We start from the raw sequence: 19,281 nt of genomic DNA, 5'->3' as shown, positions 1-19,281 counted from the left end.
CAGTGTTGTCCGTTCTTTTTCTGATCTCCAGAAGAAACAGACAGTATTCAGGCAGCCGTCATGCTTTCAAATCTGCGCGTACAGTTTGTGCATTTTAGTCGTCTAATTTACCTAATCTGCCTCTTTTCTCAATGTGAGAGGAACCTGAAAAAACACACATCTTTATATAAGCTGTGCATTTCCATTCCACCTTATCCTGCCTGAAAAACATCCTCCATGATGTTCTCACATGCATAATCCATCCCCACATTGTTTTGTGTCGTGTTTTTCTTTCTGCCACCTTCCTCAGTACATCCGTGTCGTCTGGCTGGTGACACACACTCATGCACATACTGTATTTTTTTCCACACACCCCTCTTTACTCGTCGCTGGTCTGCTGCTCGTGCAGGATTGGTTCCTGCTCCTCTTCCTCTCGGGGAGCCGGGGAGCCTCACACATCCTCTTCTGATGCAATAGAAACCCCTGCAGCGACACAGTGCCGTGCTTGTGTGTACGTGTGTGAGTGTGCACATGTGTGTTTGAGGGTGTGTGTGTGTTTGATAGTCTCCCACTGCTCCACTTTGATGTTGCCATCTCACTAAATGCACATGTGAGCACGGGTGATGCTCCTACAGCAAAAACACATAGATTAGGAAACAATTAGGTCCTAAACGCACACATACACACACATACACACACACTCATGTCTGCATGTGGACTTGAAGTGGTCAGGGGAAATGTAATTATGGATGTGCATATATTACACACACACCCATCAGATTTTTAAACAGTTAGAGGGGCTGGAGGAGCTTGTCGGCTCGTTCACAGGGGGAACTTGCTGCTGCTGCCTCTGTCTCAAACACAGCTGAGTCCAGAGCTGCAGATTCCTCCTCTTTTCATCGCTTATACAAATATTAATGCTCCATTTCGCGTCTCCCATGCTCCTGTCTTTCTGTGCGGAGTGGCCAAACTAATCACAGCCCATTGTCTCCCCCCTCCCTGCCGCCACCTCGGTGCTGGATTCAGAGGAATGTACCACAGTGAAAGGGGATCCTGCTGAAGCTGTCACCAGTTTTCCAATTATAAATCACCCGTCTTCATTTCCGAGAGGACGATTATGAAGCCTTCTCACTTGTGTTTTTTTTTCCCCTCTCTGCTTGTTAAAGTAACCATAGCGACAAAGCAGAGGAAATGGTTAATTAAAACCAGATAGCATTCATGCATCCTCAGAATGTAGTATAATACATAATTCTGTGCCTCATTAGCATATATATTACCGTATCACAGCCAGGACCAGAGTCTGCGCCGCTCAAACTACGTTGAGTCGTGAGGTTTGAAAATTGAAAAGGCGATAGTGTCAGCGGTGGATTCAATACAACTCTTAAAGAGCAACAGAAATAAGAATATGTTTCACTGTTAGTGTGAGGAAAGAGGAAATAATGATTCAGATGTTTCTGCTTCTTTCAAGCTTCTCAAAGCTTTCAAACGTTTGTAGAAACTACGTTGGTCTCAGTTACTCCGTTTGTGCCAGCAGGTAGATTTAGTTTAACAGAGAGTGGGTTGGCTTCAGCGTTAGATCAGATCTCAGTCTTTGGATCAGTTTTAGTCTTTTTATGCTTGAAGTTAATGAAATCTCAAAATATTATAGTCAATAAGAAGTTTCACATTTTGATTTTCTCTTTTAATCAAATATTTTCTCTCAATAATCAAAATATTGGAGCATAAAACTGGTATTGAGACAGTGACACATGTCTAAAACTTAACAGATATCTGACATGGACTCAGATTTATTTGACTTCAGAATCAATGTGTTGTTACGTAACTGGCAGGTGTGAGTGTGCACATTCTAGGTTGTCTGTCTCTATGATAGACTGGCAACCAGTCCAGGGTGTACCAGTGACCCTGGATGGATCAATATCTCATTGTTTTTGCCACAAAAGGTCCTCGAAGGGACAGACCCTGGACGCTAAAGTAGAGTTATGTTGCTTTTTGTTTCTATACTTTTAAAAACTTACACCAGGGTCAGTTACATTTATCCAAGGGCCAAACATTTTTTTCTGCAGACTCCCATAAAGAGGAGTTATTAACCAAACTTTAGCTGAATGAGAGGGCAACAAGTGCATCTCTGCGACCAGTTTGTGTTTCTTTTTGATTGAAGGGTGGCAACGGCACAAATTTAGAGGGTGTTAACTCATTTGATCTAAAAAAGAAATGAGTAAAGTTAGCATTTCTTTCTACCTGGCAGAGCAGATGGACCTGCCTGATTCAGTTTCTGAAATCCTGCAGATCCATCTAGCAAGGCTCCAATGACCAACGAATTCACTCAGCTAAATTCTGACTGGCCCAATCAGGGAAGAGCTGCGGTAGACTTTCGTACTTCTCAGCATTCCTTTGATCCTTAAGTTAACCTTACAAAAACAGCAGCAGTCTAACGCCATTATCACAGCTGTTTCTCATGTTCCTGTAGTTGTTCGTCTATTGTTTCTCAGCAGTGGCGCACATAAGCTATGTCATACCACGGCTTGATGTGGATTGGTCTGTGGTAAGTGTGTCAATCAGAACAGTCGTCCAATCACCAGTTGCTGATTTTTTTGAAGGTCCCGCCTCTGAAAACAATCCGAAGAGCTTCTACCCAGATGGACAAGTGAAATATATCCATGGGGGATATATGGACCAATGGTTAGTAAAAATGAAGCCCATGTAGATATGCTAAAAGTCGCTGTTCGTTGAGAATCCACTTGAGACTGGCTGCAGAAAGACCAGAAGTCACGCACACACCCAACCATAAAAACAGATTTTTACGGCATTATAAAGCATTAACGCTGATTTCACTATTGGCACACACTGTACGGTGAGTGAATTTTGCTCTAACTCTGCGGTTTGGAAGTTATTGAGATCATTTAATTGTCCAATCAGAGCCACAGCTAAGGTCACGTGATTGATGGGCACCCTGTAGCTTTTCAAAAGGAAACTCACAGCCGGCGTCATATCAAATGTGGCTGCGTCTACGGATTGGCTTCATTTCATGGTTTCAGGAACAGATGGGTGACGTCGCAGAGGCTACGCCCATGTTTTATACACTCTATGCTTCAAACCCATACCCTAAATTTGCATGGACCCCGCTTCATCAGACCTCTGAAGGTGTGCTGTGGAATCTTGCTGCAACAAGCACTAGATCATTTTAGTCCTGGATCTTGTCAGGTGGCGTCCAGGCGTCCTTCTTCCATCACTCTGTGGTCCAGTTCTCCCAGCTCTCCAGTAGCTCATCTTCTGGACTTCGAGTTTTCTTTCCTTGGACCCTTTTGTCTGCACATTTGGAGGTGCTCTGATCCAGTCATCCAGCCTGACACTCGTCCGTTTTCTCCACCTCCAACATGTCAGCTTTGAAAGCAAAATGGTCTCTTGCTGCCTAAGATATCCCACCGGCTGACAGGTGCCAATGTAAAAAGAAAATCAATGTTATTCTCTTCAGCTGTTAGCGGTCATAATGTTATGGCTGATTGCTGGATGTCTCCAGCTCTGTCACTTAACCTGAGGCTGAGTGTGACCGCAAGGAGAGCAGACAAAACAAAGACGAAGAAGATTAAAATATTTATTTACGAAAATTCTCTTCCAGATATCGCTTCAGACATCAGATCTGAAAATGTTTGTTCAGCCTTTTTTTTTCAATGGTGCTTTGATTTTTTATACGTGAGATCACAAAAGTGGACATCACAGTTATTTAAGGACATCAATGATGGTTTTTATTTAACAGTCTGAATGAGCTGGTGGTGAAATGGAGTCATCGAGTCTTTCCACAGAAGGTTGTTCCTCAATCACTTCCGGGAGCTTCCATGCAGCTCTGCTCAGCACTGATCTGTGCCTCTCGTGTCTCATGTACAGAATGTTTCGGGTGTTTTGTATTCAGAGCTGCCTCCCCAGAGTACCCCGGCTATGTTTGTCCCAGCGAGCTAGCTCAACCCTAACCCGTTCAGACAAACGCTTTTGTTGAGCTCGTGCTGTTTGGCTGTTGATACGATGCTCGGTGGAAAATCGCTATTCCCCATTCTGACTCTGAGAATGGCGGCTGTGTTTTCCGCCGCTAAAAGGCTTAGGAGAGCAGTGCTGCTGAGGCTCTGTGCTGAGGCAGGAGGCCAGGCCCGCTCATTGACACTTTGCTGCCATCTGCCAGGACTGTGAGGCCTGCTTGGATCCACATTCAGGAGGATGAACTTTTTGGAGAGCTGTAACAGGATGAAAAGTTGGAGCTGGATTTCATGTGAAAGACAATTATCTCTCAGCGTCGGCTGTACGTGTGAAGTTTTATTCAGACAAAACAGGAGCAGATGCTGAGTGGGGCTCATTCTGGGATCTTTGAAGTCTGTTTTGCTCAGATGTAATTGAAATATGTTGAAAACCAGGAGGAAACACACATCCTGCCTGTGGACGTTAGGTCTGACTTTTTCTTGATGTTTATTTTTTATCTCCATGGCTGTAATCACCCCTTTTATGAGCTGTTTTTCTAAACTTCATGTATTCAAACCTTGTGCTTTTTGAGGGCAGGAAGTTATCAAGTTAAATTATCATATTATTCAGTAATTATTTCACCCCAGGATGTTATTTATTCTTTTGCTTGAGTTTTAAAAGTTGCCATGCATGGATCTTGTAGATTTCAGTCATGTGTTTGTAGGGTCGTCTGTAACTCTTGGCATCCCCCCTGTCTCCATTAAGGATGGGTACCTTTCACATTTGAAACGATTTGGTACTGATATTCGGTACCTGGCAGTCAGTATCAGTACTCAATGGTACCAATTTTGGGTACTTTCTTGTGTTTATGTGGAAAAAAATATCAATTTGTTTAATAATAAAATCTTATTTTGTTTCAATTTAGCATAGTTATTCTTCAGTATATAACCTTGTAATGCTGTTTTTATTTCCAGCATGGAAAATCACCTGCTCCTCCACTCCCTCACAGACACAAGGATGTATTTAGGTACCTAAACATGGTACCTATTGATTTTACGTGAATCGGTAACGGTACTTTTGGCAGAATTTGGTTGGTACATATAAAAGTACCCAATTCGGTGCCCATCCCTAGTCTCCATACATACAGTTAGGGCCAAAATTATTAGCCCCCCTTACAAAATCAGACAAAACTCCCGATTTCTCCATGGAAATTACCATTAAAAACAAGTGTTTATAGTGTATCTGTTTACAAAATAAAGACACAGTTTCCACTAAGTTTGATTTGGATACTTTATTGATGCACTGAAACAAAAAACATACAGTTGAGGTCAAAACTATTAGCTCCCCAGAAATTACGTAGGATTTTCTTTTAAGTGTTTGCAGCATTGATAAAACTTGATATGATCAAACATTCACCAGTGCTATTGGGTAGCTTGTTGCTGATGAGACTAAAATAGAAGTGTCTGGGCACAAAGATGTGGCTTATTATAGAAAAGGAGAGGCCTTCAATCCTAAGATCACAGTTCCCACAGTTAAACATGGTGGTGGGAGCATCATGCTGTGGGGCTGTTTTGCAGCCTCAGGTACAGGGAGCCTTGCTCAGGTGCATGACATCATGAAAAAGATTCTGAGGGATAACATGAAGAAACCTGCTCGTAGTCCAGGCTTTGGTCGTTAATGGGTCTGCCAAAAACACAATGACCGTGAGCTTACATCAAAAATGGTCCAACAGTTTCTGTGTTTCTCTTTTAATCGAATATTTTCTCTCATTAACTCAAATACCGGAGCAAAAAACTGGTATCAAGACAATGACAAATGTGTAAAACTTCGCAGATACCTGAAATGAACTCAGATTTATTTTACTTCAGAATCAATCGTTAACACTCCTCATGAAAATTGTTTACTAAAAATTGCTTTTTCTCCATGTGAAGTATGTAACTGGTAGGTGTGAGTGTGCACATTCTAGGTTGTCTGTCTCTATGATAGACTGGCAACCAGTCCAGTGTGTACCCAAAAACAGCTGCGTTAGGCTCCTGTGACCCTGGATGGATCAATATCTCATTGTTTTTGCCACAGAAGGTCCTCTAAGGGACAGACCCTGGAGGCTAAAGTAGAGCTATGTTACTTTTTATTTCTATACTTTTAAAAACTTACATTTATTCAAGGGCCAAACATTTTTTCTGCAGACTCTCATGAAGAGGAGTTATTAACAAAACTTAAGCCAAACAAGAAAGGGCAACAATTGCATCTCTGCATGTGACCAGTTTGTGTTTCTTTTTGATTGACACAAAATACTTTTTAGGGGGGTTTCTCATTTGATCTGAAAAAGAAATTTAAAAAGTATGTTTTCTCCCCATCAAGGTATTATTCAGTTATATACTGGGAGCATACACCAATCAGCCATGGGCAACATCTGGTTAGTAAAAATGAAGCCTATGCAGAAGTGCTAAAAGTTGCGAGAATTGAGAATTCGCTTGAGTCTGGCTGCAGAAAGACCCAAAGTCACATACACAGCAGCCAGAAAAACAGACTTTTACAGTTTTTAAAGGACACCAAAACCAAGGTCCTGGAGTGGCACAGAGCCCTGATCTCAATCCTATTGCTCAAAAGTGAATATCCATGTTTGAAAACCACAAATTTGGAGCAGCTGTAAAGATTTGTAATGGAAGAATGGCCAAACTCCCTCAGGAGACCTGTGCCAACCCAGTAAAAACTACTGTAAGAGGTTGAAGTCAGTTGTTGCTCAAAAGGATACACTATTGACTGTGAATAGCCAGGGGGCTAATAATTTTGGACATCTCATTATTGCTGTTTTTTGTTTTAGCACAGTGCATCAATAAAACATCCTAATCAAACTTTGTGGAAATTATATCTGTGTTATTTTGGAAATAGATACACTATAAAAACTTGTTTTTAAAGGTAATTTCCATGGAGAAACTAGGAGTTTTGTCTGATTTGATAAGGAGGGCTAATAATTTTGGGCTCAACTGTAGATCCCATAAAACGTAAGGAACAGAGACATGTAATGTACCTCTTACTTGAGCTGCACAATAAATCTCAGATTCTGAGCTGCCGCAGTAAACACATACATCTGAATTTATGGCCTGAAATAAAACATTTGGTTTAAACTAGTGATGCCTTCTCATCTCACGTGTTCAGATTTTACCTGTTGGATGGAGGCTTGAGTAGATCGACCATGGACTTATTGATGCAGGAGCGATGTTTGACAACATATCATATTTTTTCAGCTTGCAGTGCGTTTCTTAGAAACATCATGCTCATGGCTTCATTGCTGAACAGCAGGGAATATCTGTGCAGGGAGGTGAACACGAGTTTCCCTCCTCTCTCAAAAACAAGTGCCCTTGAGCAAGACAATTAACCTCCAGCTGCTCTGTGGAGCTGGAACAACATGGTAGCTTTATGGAGCTGCGGTGCATGCTCCCACCGCCGGCTATTGTTTTAAAGATGCTCTGCTGTCTGCCTCTTTCTTCTATAACTGCATTGTTAATACAGTTCACGTGATGTTCGCATTGAGTGTTGACTTTTCTCTGACGGTTAAAAAGTGTCAGTGCAAAGGAATGCCACGGTTTGCAGCAGTAATGTGCATGAAATCTCAGAGTTTGGGGGGTGTGGCAGCTGTTTGCAGGGGGGTCCTTCCAGCTGTCTCATCAGTCAGGGCTGTGAGTGAGCTGCTGGGAAATGTTAGTCCAACCCGGCAATCATGAACTAAAGATAGAGGGTTAGCTCTCAGAAGAGAAGTACAGGTTAAAGCCACAGAAAGCGCTCAAGGAGAGGAGTTAATGTAGCGAGAAAGGAGGCGATGGAGCTATTTCAAAGCTTAACAAGATGCTGAAAGTGGAGGTAAGGGCCAAGTCTGTGTGACGTAAGCTTTGATTCATCTGAATCTACAGAAACACAAAACATTTAGTGTCAGTGCATGGTTAGGTCAAGGTCTCAGTGCTGTTAGACATCCTGTAATTGTACTTTTAATTCATAATACAACACTAATGCAAGAATTAAAACACCATCTGTTTTGCTGCTGTGTTAAAGCAATGGGACCCAGCTTGTTTGCAAAAACATGAAACCAAAGTGTAGGCGCCTCAAACAAACCAGCTGCTGTAAAACACAGGAAGAAAAAAAGACTTTTGTCAGACGTCAGTGACAGATGAAGGTTTTTACACAGATGCTCATTAATAGAAACTTGACAGCTCCTCTCTTGAATGTGTCACAGTCAGACAAATGAAATCATCCTCCTCTTCTTTCATTGTGATTGTAAATCAATCTCCAGCTGAGGAAAGCGGGGTCATGTGAATTATTTTTCACGTCAGAAATGTTGCGTGACTCTTTTGCCCTCATGAAATTCATGCAGCCGCTCATGCAGTGAATTTAAAAAGACATTTCCTGACTGTATGTGCTTCCTTCTCAGCACTGTGGTTGATGACTAACCCGTGTGTTTGTACGCCTGATGAACTTGACTCATATTAGCAGATTCTCATTTTGTCGATGGAGTAATCGGCTCGCCTGGGACTCCGTCTGATGAACTTTTCACAAACCAAGCCGCTTCCCTCTGCTGGTGATAGTTGTGTTATAATGCAGACCATGTCTCTGTCGGTAAACGCTCTCTGATGTTGCTCTCTCAGTATTCCGACAGCACCTTTTCCTCCAGGACTTACTGAGGATTATTTGGTGTTTGATGCTACGTCTGAAATTATTTTGCATCAGTCACTGAAAATAAGATGAATGGAGTTAAAAAGGGCACAGTGTTAGCTTTGAATCCGTTCAATAAGTATCAAAACATCAATCCTTTTATCCTCTGTAATGTCTCTGTTATGAATGATTCTGAACCTGTAAAACATTTGGCTTTAATCATTACATTTCCACCTTAAAGTGAGCTTCATCAAACCCCTTGGAAGTTTTCACGGTTTTTCCTCCCCCCCCAGAGGCCGTGTTGTATCACATTTTCATTACGATCGTAGGAATGTTTGAATTAAATCATTGTTTTATTGAGATATTTATCAGCTGCTCCCTGTGCTGATTTATCTCTGCAGCCTCAGTCAGTGACTGCAGCGAGCATCTTGTGAATGATCGTCAGAGGAGTGTGAGAGGGAGGAGGTCCTGTGGGAGAATTTATCGACTGTAACTGAGGAAATAAACAGAGTGTTTACCGAGCTTTCCTTCTTTCCCCTCAGTCCAAGAGAGCATCAAATCTGAGGTCATAGCTCATGTACGTTTTCATTCTGAAACCACCTCATCAAACAAAACAGTGTCTCTGTAAATACTGTTGACTTTTTAACAGATAGAAATCTATTTTTACTAAAACTTGACCTGACGTATAGAATCGTCAAACTGTTGCAGGGTTTGAATGTCTCCTTTGTGTGACAGTCATCATTTCAGGAGACACCAGGGGACATTTCGATGCCTTATTTATGCCTGTGAACTAAAGTTTGTGGATTTAATGGCAATTTTTTGTGCCTGAAATTTCCTCATACTGATGATGTCACTGGGAGGGCTGACCTTTTTTTGTGTAAACCCCAAAACTTCATGTTGCTTGAACAGTAAAATCTCAAAAACTGTAGAAGATAACAAAATGTTGAATACAAGTTAAATTGTGGAAATGTCTGTGAACATTTTAGACCCAAAATAAAGTCTGTAAGTGGAAGTATGCTGAATCTGTAGAATCTCAAAGTTGAAACAGTTTTAGGCTGCAGGGATCTTCCATCCATTCATTTCGGTGGGACAAAAAAATTAAGAAAATGTTAGATATTTTTAAAGGTCCCATATTCTGCTCCTTTTCTGCAGTTTAATCTGAATCATTGATGTCTTCATGAAATGGTAGTAACATGTTTTGGTCCAAAAAGCCAATAAATCAAGCACAGCAGCATTGTTTTCAGGCTGTCATAGCCCCTCTGTTCAGAACGCTCTGATTTAGTGGGCGTGGCCTTCATATGTAAATGAGCCACCGCTGATACCGCCCCGCTCTTCAGCGTCACTGAAAGCGGCTCCACGAGCTCTGAGTGCACAATGTTTAGAAAATAGCGAAGCTCGTTTACTGTAACATTACAGGCTAAAACAACAGGCTAACCGCAGCTAAAGTTAGCATCCTGAAGCTAACGCAGAGACGGGGGGACACTGAGGAAAAGCTCTTCCATCTGCTCCACAGCACACAGCATTTAAAATACTCACATTTTCAGGGTCCCAGGTTTGTTGGTGGATGGTTGGTAATGGACCTGGATTCAGGACCAGTCTATTCGCTAGCCTTCTGTTGTACTGTCCAAAGTTGGAAAAGCAGTTGGCCGTGAAGTGACTAGCACACACATGCACAGTTTTACTGAGTTTACTTAGTGTTGTCTTCTTCTTAGGTGGGAAGTTTGTGCATGGAACTATGTGGCTGTTTACAGCCAAAAACAGAGCAGTGATGGCTCCTCAACTTCAGCATTCTTCCTCCAGCAGCAGGGAGAGGAGTGGGTGGGGAGGGGGTTCAGGGGTATCTGCTTGGTGGACCAATCAGGTCAGACTTGCTCCTGATTGGTCAAAAAAGGGAATCGCTGACGTCAGCAAATCCACCAAAGTCCAAACAGCTCGTTTTAGGTCAGAATTGTACATTTACAAGCACTACTAAGAGCAGGTTTTGTCATTAAATATCACATTTTGTGGGCTGGGAGGAAAACCAAAGACCCACAAATTTCACTAAAAGACTTAATAAAGTGATTTTTGCACAATGTGGGACTTCTAAAAGTTCAAGTATTAGAAATGTAAAAAATACAAGCAAACTTCTCCTGATCATGTAAAAATTCCTCCAAATGTACAGAAGAATAGGTAAGCAGAATAATATGGCAGAAGAACATTGACACCTGTTTGGATATAGCATCAATGGAAACACAGGTCTTAGGCACCAGAACCTGGGATCTCTCTTGTCTTTAATTAGCAACATATTTACATTAGTGTTACAGGCTGAGTCTGTGAACCAACCATAGACTGTGTAATATATGGATGTAGTCTCTGTGACGTCATCTATCTTGGGAGGGCTTGAACAGCTACAGGCTGCCAGACCTGTGAGTCAGGTGAGCACCGCCTCTGATTGGTCAGACTTGTGATCGAAATATCTTCTAAGCCACAGGATAGATTAATGAGCTGTTCACACCAAAACTGTTTTATGAACCAGGCTGTAAATATTTTTTTTTAATGCTGCTTGCTTTGAAAACACCAACTTCCCCAAATAAGGATGTAGAGACATGAGGAAGAGATAGAGGTTGTGGTGTTTGTCTCCACAAGAAATATGCCCCCTGTCTGTATTTTTAGGTTTTGTGTCTATGTTGATTCCTCTGAGTCATTTCTGTGTCTCAGTCGTTGTGTAGTGTTGCAGAGTTCACAGACAGTCCACAGAAAAAGAACGCAATCAGGGGATGGCTCAGTTTGTCTGTCTGTGTGGGTCAGACACAGATTTTATGTATCTTGATGAGACTCCAAAGAGAGCCAGAAACTTTTGTAGTTGCCGACCGGTGAATTTAAACGGTCTGTCTGTTGAGGCTGTGAAAGATATGCAGATAAGAGGAGGGTGAAGAAGAGAACCGCATTAGGACGGAGATCAGCTGGCAATAAACATAAATTACTGTTTCCTGCATGCATAGGAAAGGACTTTGAAGTTTTTGGAGCATAACTGCTTTGAAAAAATCTGAGAATTACTTTTATGTTTCTTTTGTTCCTGCACTTTTTTCCTGCACTATATCTCTTCCGTTCACGATCTCTGCTGCTCTCTTCCTTTTTATAGAATAGAATAGAAAAGAGTGGAAGATACTTTATTTATCCCCAAGTAGAAATTCAGGAGGAGTCACAGCAGAAATCAAGAAAACAAAAGTAAGAAAGTGTTTAGAAAGTGCAAAAAGGTCCGTAACAAGAGAGATGATGACAGCTTGTCCGTCACCTCCACAGGGTCCAGGACTGAGCTTCTTCAGCAGTCTGTTCAGTCTCTGTCTCCTGGATCCTGTCTACTCACAGCAGGTGAAGCTCTTCCAATGTGACGTTGGTGTCTGATGTTAGCTCTTTTAGCTATGTTTGTGAATAGCATGATGCAACTCTGCCTTCTGGTATTCCCTCTGTTACTGGGTTAGCACGGCTAGCTTGGAGATAGATCTTATGTTCCCAATAACGATGGATGGAAGGATAGGTCGATGTCGTCACTTCTTAGCTCACACCTGAGAACTAGCACGTCGTCCTCACCTCCTTCTCCTCACCTTGTGGGGAAACATCAGGCCATGCACCAGTTAGCATTGACATGCTACAGGCTGCTAACAGCTGATTTCACATGTAAACAATGCAGCCATGGTTACATGTAGGATCTCCAGACAAACACAGGAGAAATAGTAAAAATCTCACTTAAGACATAACCAGTTGTTACACATAGCAACAATTTATGCTAGCCTACCTGCAGAACAGCATCGCCTAGAGAAGGGCAGGTCATTCTAATGGGACTGGAATCAAAGGGAAATGATGAGGAGATTTTTTTTTTTAAAGAAAACAAAAAATGTGGATTAAATATCTGAGGATTGATTTTATTCCAGCTGAGTTGACCGGTTGTCTAAATTTTAATCCACGGTGTTGTTGAATGTTTAAGCTGCTCCTGGTTTCTCTTTTACGCTCTCATCTCTGCACAACTGGATCATCAGTGTCTAAATGTCTTTTTTTGGGGCGTTCAAAACAGGTGACAGAGGATTTTTAAGGCTTTGATGTTGTGAAGAGTTGTGTGTTTAAAATAAGCACAGCCGTGTGGATGTAGAGTTGTAGTAAAGACCATGCAAAATCACACCAAGCTGCAGCAGAAACCAGTGTAAGTGGATTAAGACTGAGTCAAGACCAAGACCGAGGCAGAGTGAAACCAACACTGTAAACATGCTTACAGTGAAACCTGGAACATGAAAATAATAAGCCCCTAAAAAGGTCAGAGGTCCAACTCTCCGTGAAGCACAGTCGGTAAACGGATAAGCGTGTCTCTTCATGGCAGTTTAGTCATGTCTTCACACTTGTGGTCCTTCTGTCTGATCCAGAAGCGAGGCAGAAACCTTCCAGAAAAGACCATGTCTGATGTGAAGCACTACAACACAAGGACATAACCTCAGAGAAAAAGGGAAACTAGTTTGAGGCAAGAGTTAGAGAATATATCACTTCATCGATCTGAGTTTCTCTCCTCCCTCCTGCTTGTTATTCTCCTCTCTCCGTGTTTCTGCTGTGCTTATAAGCTCCGGCGCTCCCCTCCTCACCTCTCCCTGCTCTCTTTTCTTCACTGTTCACTAAACACAAACTTTATAATTCCCAGTCGCTGCATTCTTCTCTCCTCAGCAGCTCGTTTCTGGTGCTTCGTGTTGAAAGCAGAAGGTGTGCGGCGTCTGGCTGACAAGCAGCCTCAGAGACCATAAATCTCCAAACATATGAGAGGCAGCGCACATAATCTGTCAGCCTGTTCTCAGCGTCAGAAGATATGTGGGTGCTCGTGTTCGCTTTCAGCATTCTAAAGGACATTTTTAACACATTATTAATGCAGAAGCAGCAAAGCCTCGGTGGGAAATTTGGTGCAACAGATGCATGTGTGTCGGGGGTGTTAGTTTTTTTTTACATGTTTGCGTTCAGATGTATGGATGAGTGGCATGCATGATGCTTTCAGCTCTGCATCCACAAAGAAAACCAAGCACAGACCACAGATGCATGAGGCAGAGAGAGCTGGCTACACATACAGCACTGTGGGAGCTCATTACTGTATTCTCTGGGCTGGAAAATGTCTGTCAGTGAGGATTCATTAAAAGCCAACCTGCTGCAGCAGCTCCTGGTCGTGCTGTAATGAGAGGTCCTTCACAATTTACGCTCCCCAGTGGCTCCGATTGGACAGGTGAATATTAGCAGTAATCTGCACCATAGATAGAGGCTTTGTTTATTCATTCATTAGCATTTAACTGCACAGTTGGTCTCTTCTTTAGGGTACAGTGAAGCCAGCTCAGAGCACTTTATCACGGCTGTAATGTGAAGATTTTTTTTATTATCCTTTCTGTAAAACTCATCTGAGTGTGGTTTTAGATCCTGGTTGAGTTCTAATTGTCATTCCTGGCACTAATCCTCAGTCAACAGCGGCTTTTCTGTGTGCAGTTTTCATGTTGTGTTCTGTCCCATGCATGTGTGGGTTCCCTCCAGGCTCTCGGCTTCCTCCCACACTCCAAAGACACGCTCGTTAGGTTAATTGGCAACTCTAAATTTTTGGAAATGTGGGAGTGTGTCTGTTTGTTTGTAGCTACTGTATATTTTAACCCTGAGAGAGACTTACATTTTGTAGAGAGTGTTCAGTGGCAGCTGGAGATTGGTGCAACACCAACCAGGATGAACAGTATAGATAATGATGGATGGATAGACTCAAAAGGAAAAAACTGGAGACTTGGCTTGAAGTGGTAAAATGCACATACAGTTAGTTATGAAGAAGTGTAAAAACTTGAATTTTTCGAATACAGCTCAATTTGGATTTAAACACTTTCTTTCAGGCTGCAGAAAGAGTTACAGCAGCAAACAATAAATGGTGCAAAAATTCCTATAAGAATATATCACATAGAAAAATATAATAGGAACAGTAACTAATGAGAGGGGGGATCAAAAATCATCTTTAAGCATGGTGTCGTAGTATTTCATGACATTTCAACCATTTTCAACCAATGACAGAATCAGTCCCATTAAACTGTCAAATGTTGTAACAACCAAACATTACAAGTATTAAATAATTCACCTTCCTAAAAGTTATGCAAGTGTACTGATGAAGTATCTCAAGGTATATTTAAGACAAGAAAAGCACTCAGAGAGCGCAGACCTCCGCCAAACATACCGTGATTGTCACCAACACTTTGGTCCTACTTTAATGTTATACTCCCTTTCAGCAGACTGTCTGCTACAATTTGGTGTTAGTTGCAGGTTTGTACGGTAATTTTTTTCCTGACATTGTTGAAAATTATGATGACACAGTACATATTTCATATCCTGGATCTTAGTATCCAGAATATTGGCAGGATCTGGATCGTACTTTTACATCTGTCAAAAATTATGGTGACCTTGTCTTGTATTGTTTTGCAAAGCAATCTGACCATTTATGGTGAAGCTATATAGACATACGGTGAAAACGAACCTATCTCACAATGATAAAGAATCTTTGAAAAAGTCCTGGATCCAGACGGTGATCTGGATCACCTCCAGGATGTAATCACGTCTTTCTTATCTCATTTTGAAGATTCCCTGAAAATTTCATCCAGATCTGTTGTTTCATTTTTGAGTTATGTTGTTCACAGACAGACAAACTCTCCCAGAGACATAACTTCCTTGCGGAGGTAATGATTCATTTCTAAACTTGATAAAATGATTTTTGTTTTACTGAGGAAGTCAGAATGCTGTAGACTTGAACGTTTTCTCTCTACTTTGGGTCAGTTTGTTGTAAATCATTTAAGATTTCATTTTTTTTACACTTGTGCTAGTCTTCTAGTTTTTTTTCTCTGCTGTTATCATGTGCTTATATGCTGAGGCATTTTATTTCTTGATCTTAAATTACGCCCCCTGCTGGGGAATAGTCAAGAATTGACGTTTTTTTCCCTCTTCTCTCCCAATGTTGTTATTTCTTCTCTAGTCAAAGGGGCGCTAGGTAGCTGGCTTCTAGGTTTATCCCATACTGGTCTTCCCTTGTTTAAGTTTGTTTTCTTATATGTCTTGTAAGGGATGTAACTGCAATTTCGTTGTACTTGTTGCAATGACAAATTAAGTCTATCAATCTTAAAATCATATCCATGGGAACTTTTCTTCACAATATCAGGTTTTATGAGATGCATTGGTTATACCAATCAAGGTTTATCGGTTACGCCAAGTGGCTACGTCTTTCAACCGATAAGTGCAACCTTGAAAAATATGTACAGGATTATTTAACCACAAGAAATGTGTAAAGAACCAACCATCAGAGACGACAGCTTGGCCATAATTCTCCTTGTCAGCCTCCACCTCCACAGGGTCCACAGGGTCCACAGGGTTGTTTCTGCTGAAAAGGAATCAAAGCAGAAACACTCAACACTGAGTCTAAACATTAAAGCAGCTGCTGAGTGATAATTCATATAATTTCTTCTCATTCATTCTTTCACAGTATTGATTTTAAATACCCACCAACTACAAATTCAAGAATCATAAAAGAGTCTGTCGTCTTGTAGAATAGATTTGGCTGCTCGATTCCCACTTTGTCATCTTTAGAAATGCTAAGACAAACCTTTTCCTATTGATAACGCTGCAGAAACACTTCTTTATGCTTCATTACTTATCCAATATGAATTTCTGTTTCCAACTCAATTGCCTAAAAGTCGATCAGAAATGTACGGCGAGTGAAAAACCCTCTGACCATAATCTTAACTCAGCCACATTACCCGTCTGCACTGACTATGTGTTTTTTTTATAGTTTATTGTGACTTCTTATCTTCTTTATAAAGCTTTAAAGCACTTTGCTCCCTCTCTAAATCAGAGATGCTCTTTATGTTGCAGACGGATCACTTTTCTTTAAACGTTCCTTATGTGTCCTATAAAAGCGCACTGAGAGAGCGCTGCCTGTCTGTTTTTATGCCTCTTGCTGTGGAAATAACCGCCCAGCTCTGTCCTTGTTTGTGAAAGGAAATTAAAGACGGTCTTAATCAGGCCTCTAATTTGGAGGAATGTTATCGCCTGAGTCTGAGTCGTGGAGTTTGTTTTGTAAATATGTGTAAATTTCCATATCGTTTTTTTTCCTCGCTGCTTCATTTGTGTATTTAATCAAAGCTTTCTCGGTGTGTGTTATTAAAGGAGACCTTTACGAGGTCACGACATTAATGGCATCAGAGATGTTTTCAACCAGCCGCTCTGCTTTGTGTGAGCTCTGTTTCATGTCCAGGTCTCAGCCGTCTTTATGTGAAGCCTCTGTTAGCAGGAGATGATGCCGAGGCGTCTTTGTTTGAGATGAACTGTGTATTTTATCAGCTCCTGGGCTCTAAAACCTTCCTCTCCTCCAGTGTGTGTGTTGTTTCTTTGCATTGCTCTCCTTTAGCCCTTTTTGTTTCCTTTTGTTTGCGTCTTCTGCATTTTTCTGGTCTCATCTCATTGATTGCTCCACCTCTGAAATAAACATCTCTCTATCTGCATCATCTACCTGTTTCTTCTCCTTTGACGTCTTATTCTTGTGTCTTGCAGTCTCGCACACCTCGTGTGACTCGCCTCAGCCCCACACAGCCAGCTCTTGCTGATCAGGCCAACAGGGTGTCCTTCGCGTCTGCTGAAAATCTGGAGACCATGTCCGAGCCCGACATTCCCATCGGCTTCAACCGGATGAACCGGCTCCGCCAGAGCCTGCCGCTGGCCCGCTCGTCCAGCCAGGCCAAGCTGAGAGCTCCAGGTCAGAGCGCCGTCCTCTAAATCCTCCCCTGTGACTTCACATCATCTGTTTCATCAGCTGCAGCAGAAACAGTAAACTAATATTTGCCGTTTTTGACAGACAGCTGAAGCTCTAAAGCTGTGGCTACGAGGCAGATTCCCTTCCAGGGAAACGCTGATTGAGTTGCCTGAAGGCGTCACGTGTTGATCTGGTGAACCTGACTCAGCCTCAAAGTCAAAGTCAGACTTCAGTCTGCTGCCTTCAAGAGCTGTGGTTATAAACAGAGCTGTCTAACGCTGCCTAATGATCTCACTAAGCTACCTGCCATCTTTGATTAATGACTTACACAAGAAGCCAAATCATCAGCTGCCTTAGACTTTTCTTTTTTTGCATATCAGGAGGAGGTGATGCATCTGCAGGAGCTGGAGAAATGGAGATTGATTTTAGGTGATTGATTGTACATCTCAACGGAGCAGATGCTGATAATCAAACTTCGTCTTTCACAACGGCTCCAGTAGAGAGCTCAAAATTAGGTCAGAAAAAGTGAAACTTGAGTTTTGTGCAAAAAAACTTCAAGTCTGAAAATTTTAACCTCCTATTTTAAATGATCAGATTTGGCTTGTAGATTGATAATGACTCATTATTTTTTCATGTGATCAGGAAATCTGTGGGTTTGCCTGATTATAGGAAATGATGAGCCAATCACTGAGCTATAAACAACAGATTTGGGCGTTCTGTTGAGAAATAAAAGCAATTGCTAGAAAAAAAACAACTTGAAAACACAAAATGAGAAGCAGCAGGAGGTGAGTTGCTGCTTTCTATTTTCAACCCTGGTTTCATCCTCTCCACACCTTGCAGGGATCTTGTTCCTCCAGCTCGGGGAGGAGACCCGCCGGGTGCACCTGACCCACGAGCTGACCAGCCTGGACACTCTGAGGGCGCTCATCGTGCACATGTTCCCCCAGAGGCTCACCATGGCCATGCTCAGGTACGCCCGCAGCAGCAGCACCACCTGAACCTGACTCTGTGTGTGTCTGCATGTTGATCGATCGGCCACCGTGTTAATTTAACTCCTGCAGCGCTGCGATCACACCTTGTTAAATGTCAAGTGTGATAAATCAATCAGAAGGCAAGCTGTCTAAGTGAAGCATTGTTTTCATCCTTGGACACAGAAAAGGAAATATTAAATATCGGAAAGACATGAAGGATGAAAACAGAGAATGGTACAAAGGTGAAAATCAATAAAGCAATGGAGGACTGGAATAGAAAGGAGGTCGACCTTCATTAAATCTCAGATCTGAATAAACCAAGAACGATGAGTTCAAATCAGATTGAAATATGAAATATCATACCGTATTTCCTGGACCATAGTTAATGAATAGATAAATAAATAGATAAATACAACAACAAGAATTAAATGGATTCATTGATGTGGAATGACATCAGGAGCTTGGTGAACTTCCTTGTTGGACTCGCTGGCTTGTAATTTAGCCCATTTAGCTTCCCAGATACGTTCTTTACAGAAGTACACCACATACACCACCTGTGTCTCACGTCCAGCTCCGCTCTTTTGTGTGTTGACTGCATTCATCAACTCACATTGGCTGCGTGTTCAGTCCAGCAAGCCTGACTGACTGACAGCTGGAGTCACAAGACCAAGGAAGTCTTGCCCTTCCCACTTCATCAATAACCCTCTCTTAAATCATGTTAGGCTGTAAAACTTCAAACCTTTTCACTCCTGGTCCATTTTGTTAGTTTGTTATCGTAGTCAAGCTACATACAATCTGGTTTGTTTTATTTTGAAAGTCACTGGCTCCTTTTAGGTAGCTTCCAGCTAGAGATGTCCCAGTCCGATATTGATATCGGATATCGGTCTGATATCAGCAAAAAAGCAAGTATCTGTATTGTATCAGAATGCATCTAAAATCTCCGATATAAGCAGTTTCTGTTACCCATTGGTTAAT

General features: G+C 41.8%; 1 protein-coding gene across 10 annotated transcripts in view; it reads left to right on the top strand.

Annotated features, from left to right (window-relative positions):
• The window catches only part of LOC141784802 (SRC kinase signaling inhibitor 1-like), a 136,852-nt gene that overhangs the window by 84,344 nt on the left and 33,227 nt on the right, over window positions 1-19,281 (top strand). For all 10 annotated transcript variants that reach the window (XM_074662680.1, XM_074662684.1, XM_074662686.1 and 7 more), the window contains 2 exons: window positions 17,137-17,338; window positions 18,176-18,305. In XM_074662680.1, the coding sequence (XP_074518781.1) occupies window positions 17,137-17,338; window positions 18,176-18,305 (332 nt within the window). The remainder of the gene's footprint in view (window positions 1-17,136; window positions 17,339-18,175; window positions 18,306-19,281) is intronic.

This window comes from Halichoeres trimaculatus, unplaced genomic scaffold (genome assembly GCF_033239565.1).
Source record: "Halichoeres trimaculatus isolate MK-OKI-2021-1 unplaced genomic scaffold, fHalTri1.1 fHalTri1_scaffold_23, whole genome shotgun sequence".
In the NCBI taxonomy this organism is placed as follows: domain Eukaryota; kingdom Metazoa; phylum Chordata; class Actinopteri; order Labriformes; family Labridae; genus Halichoeres; species Halichoeres trimaculatus.
Note: the sequence above shows the minus strand (reverse complement) of the source record. Positions and strands in the feature narration are given on the sequence as shown.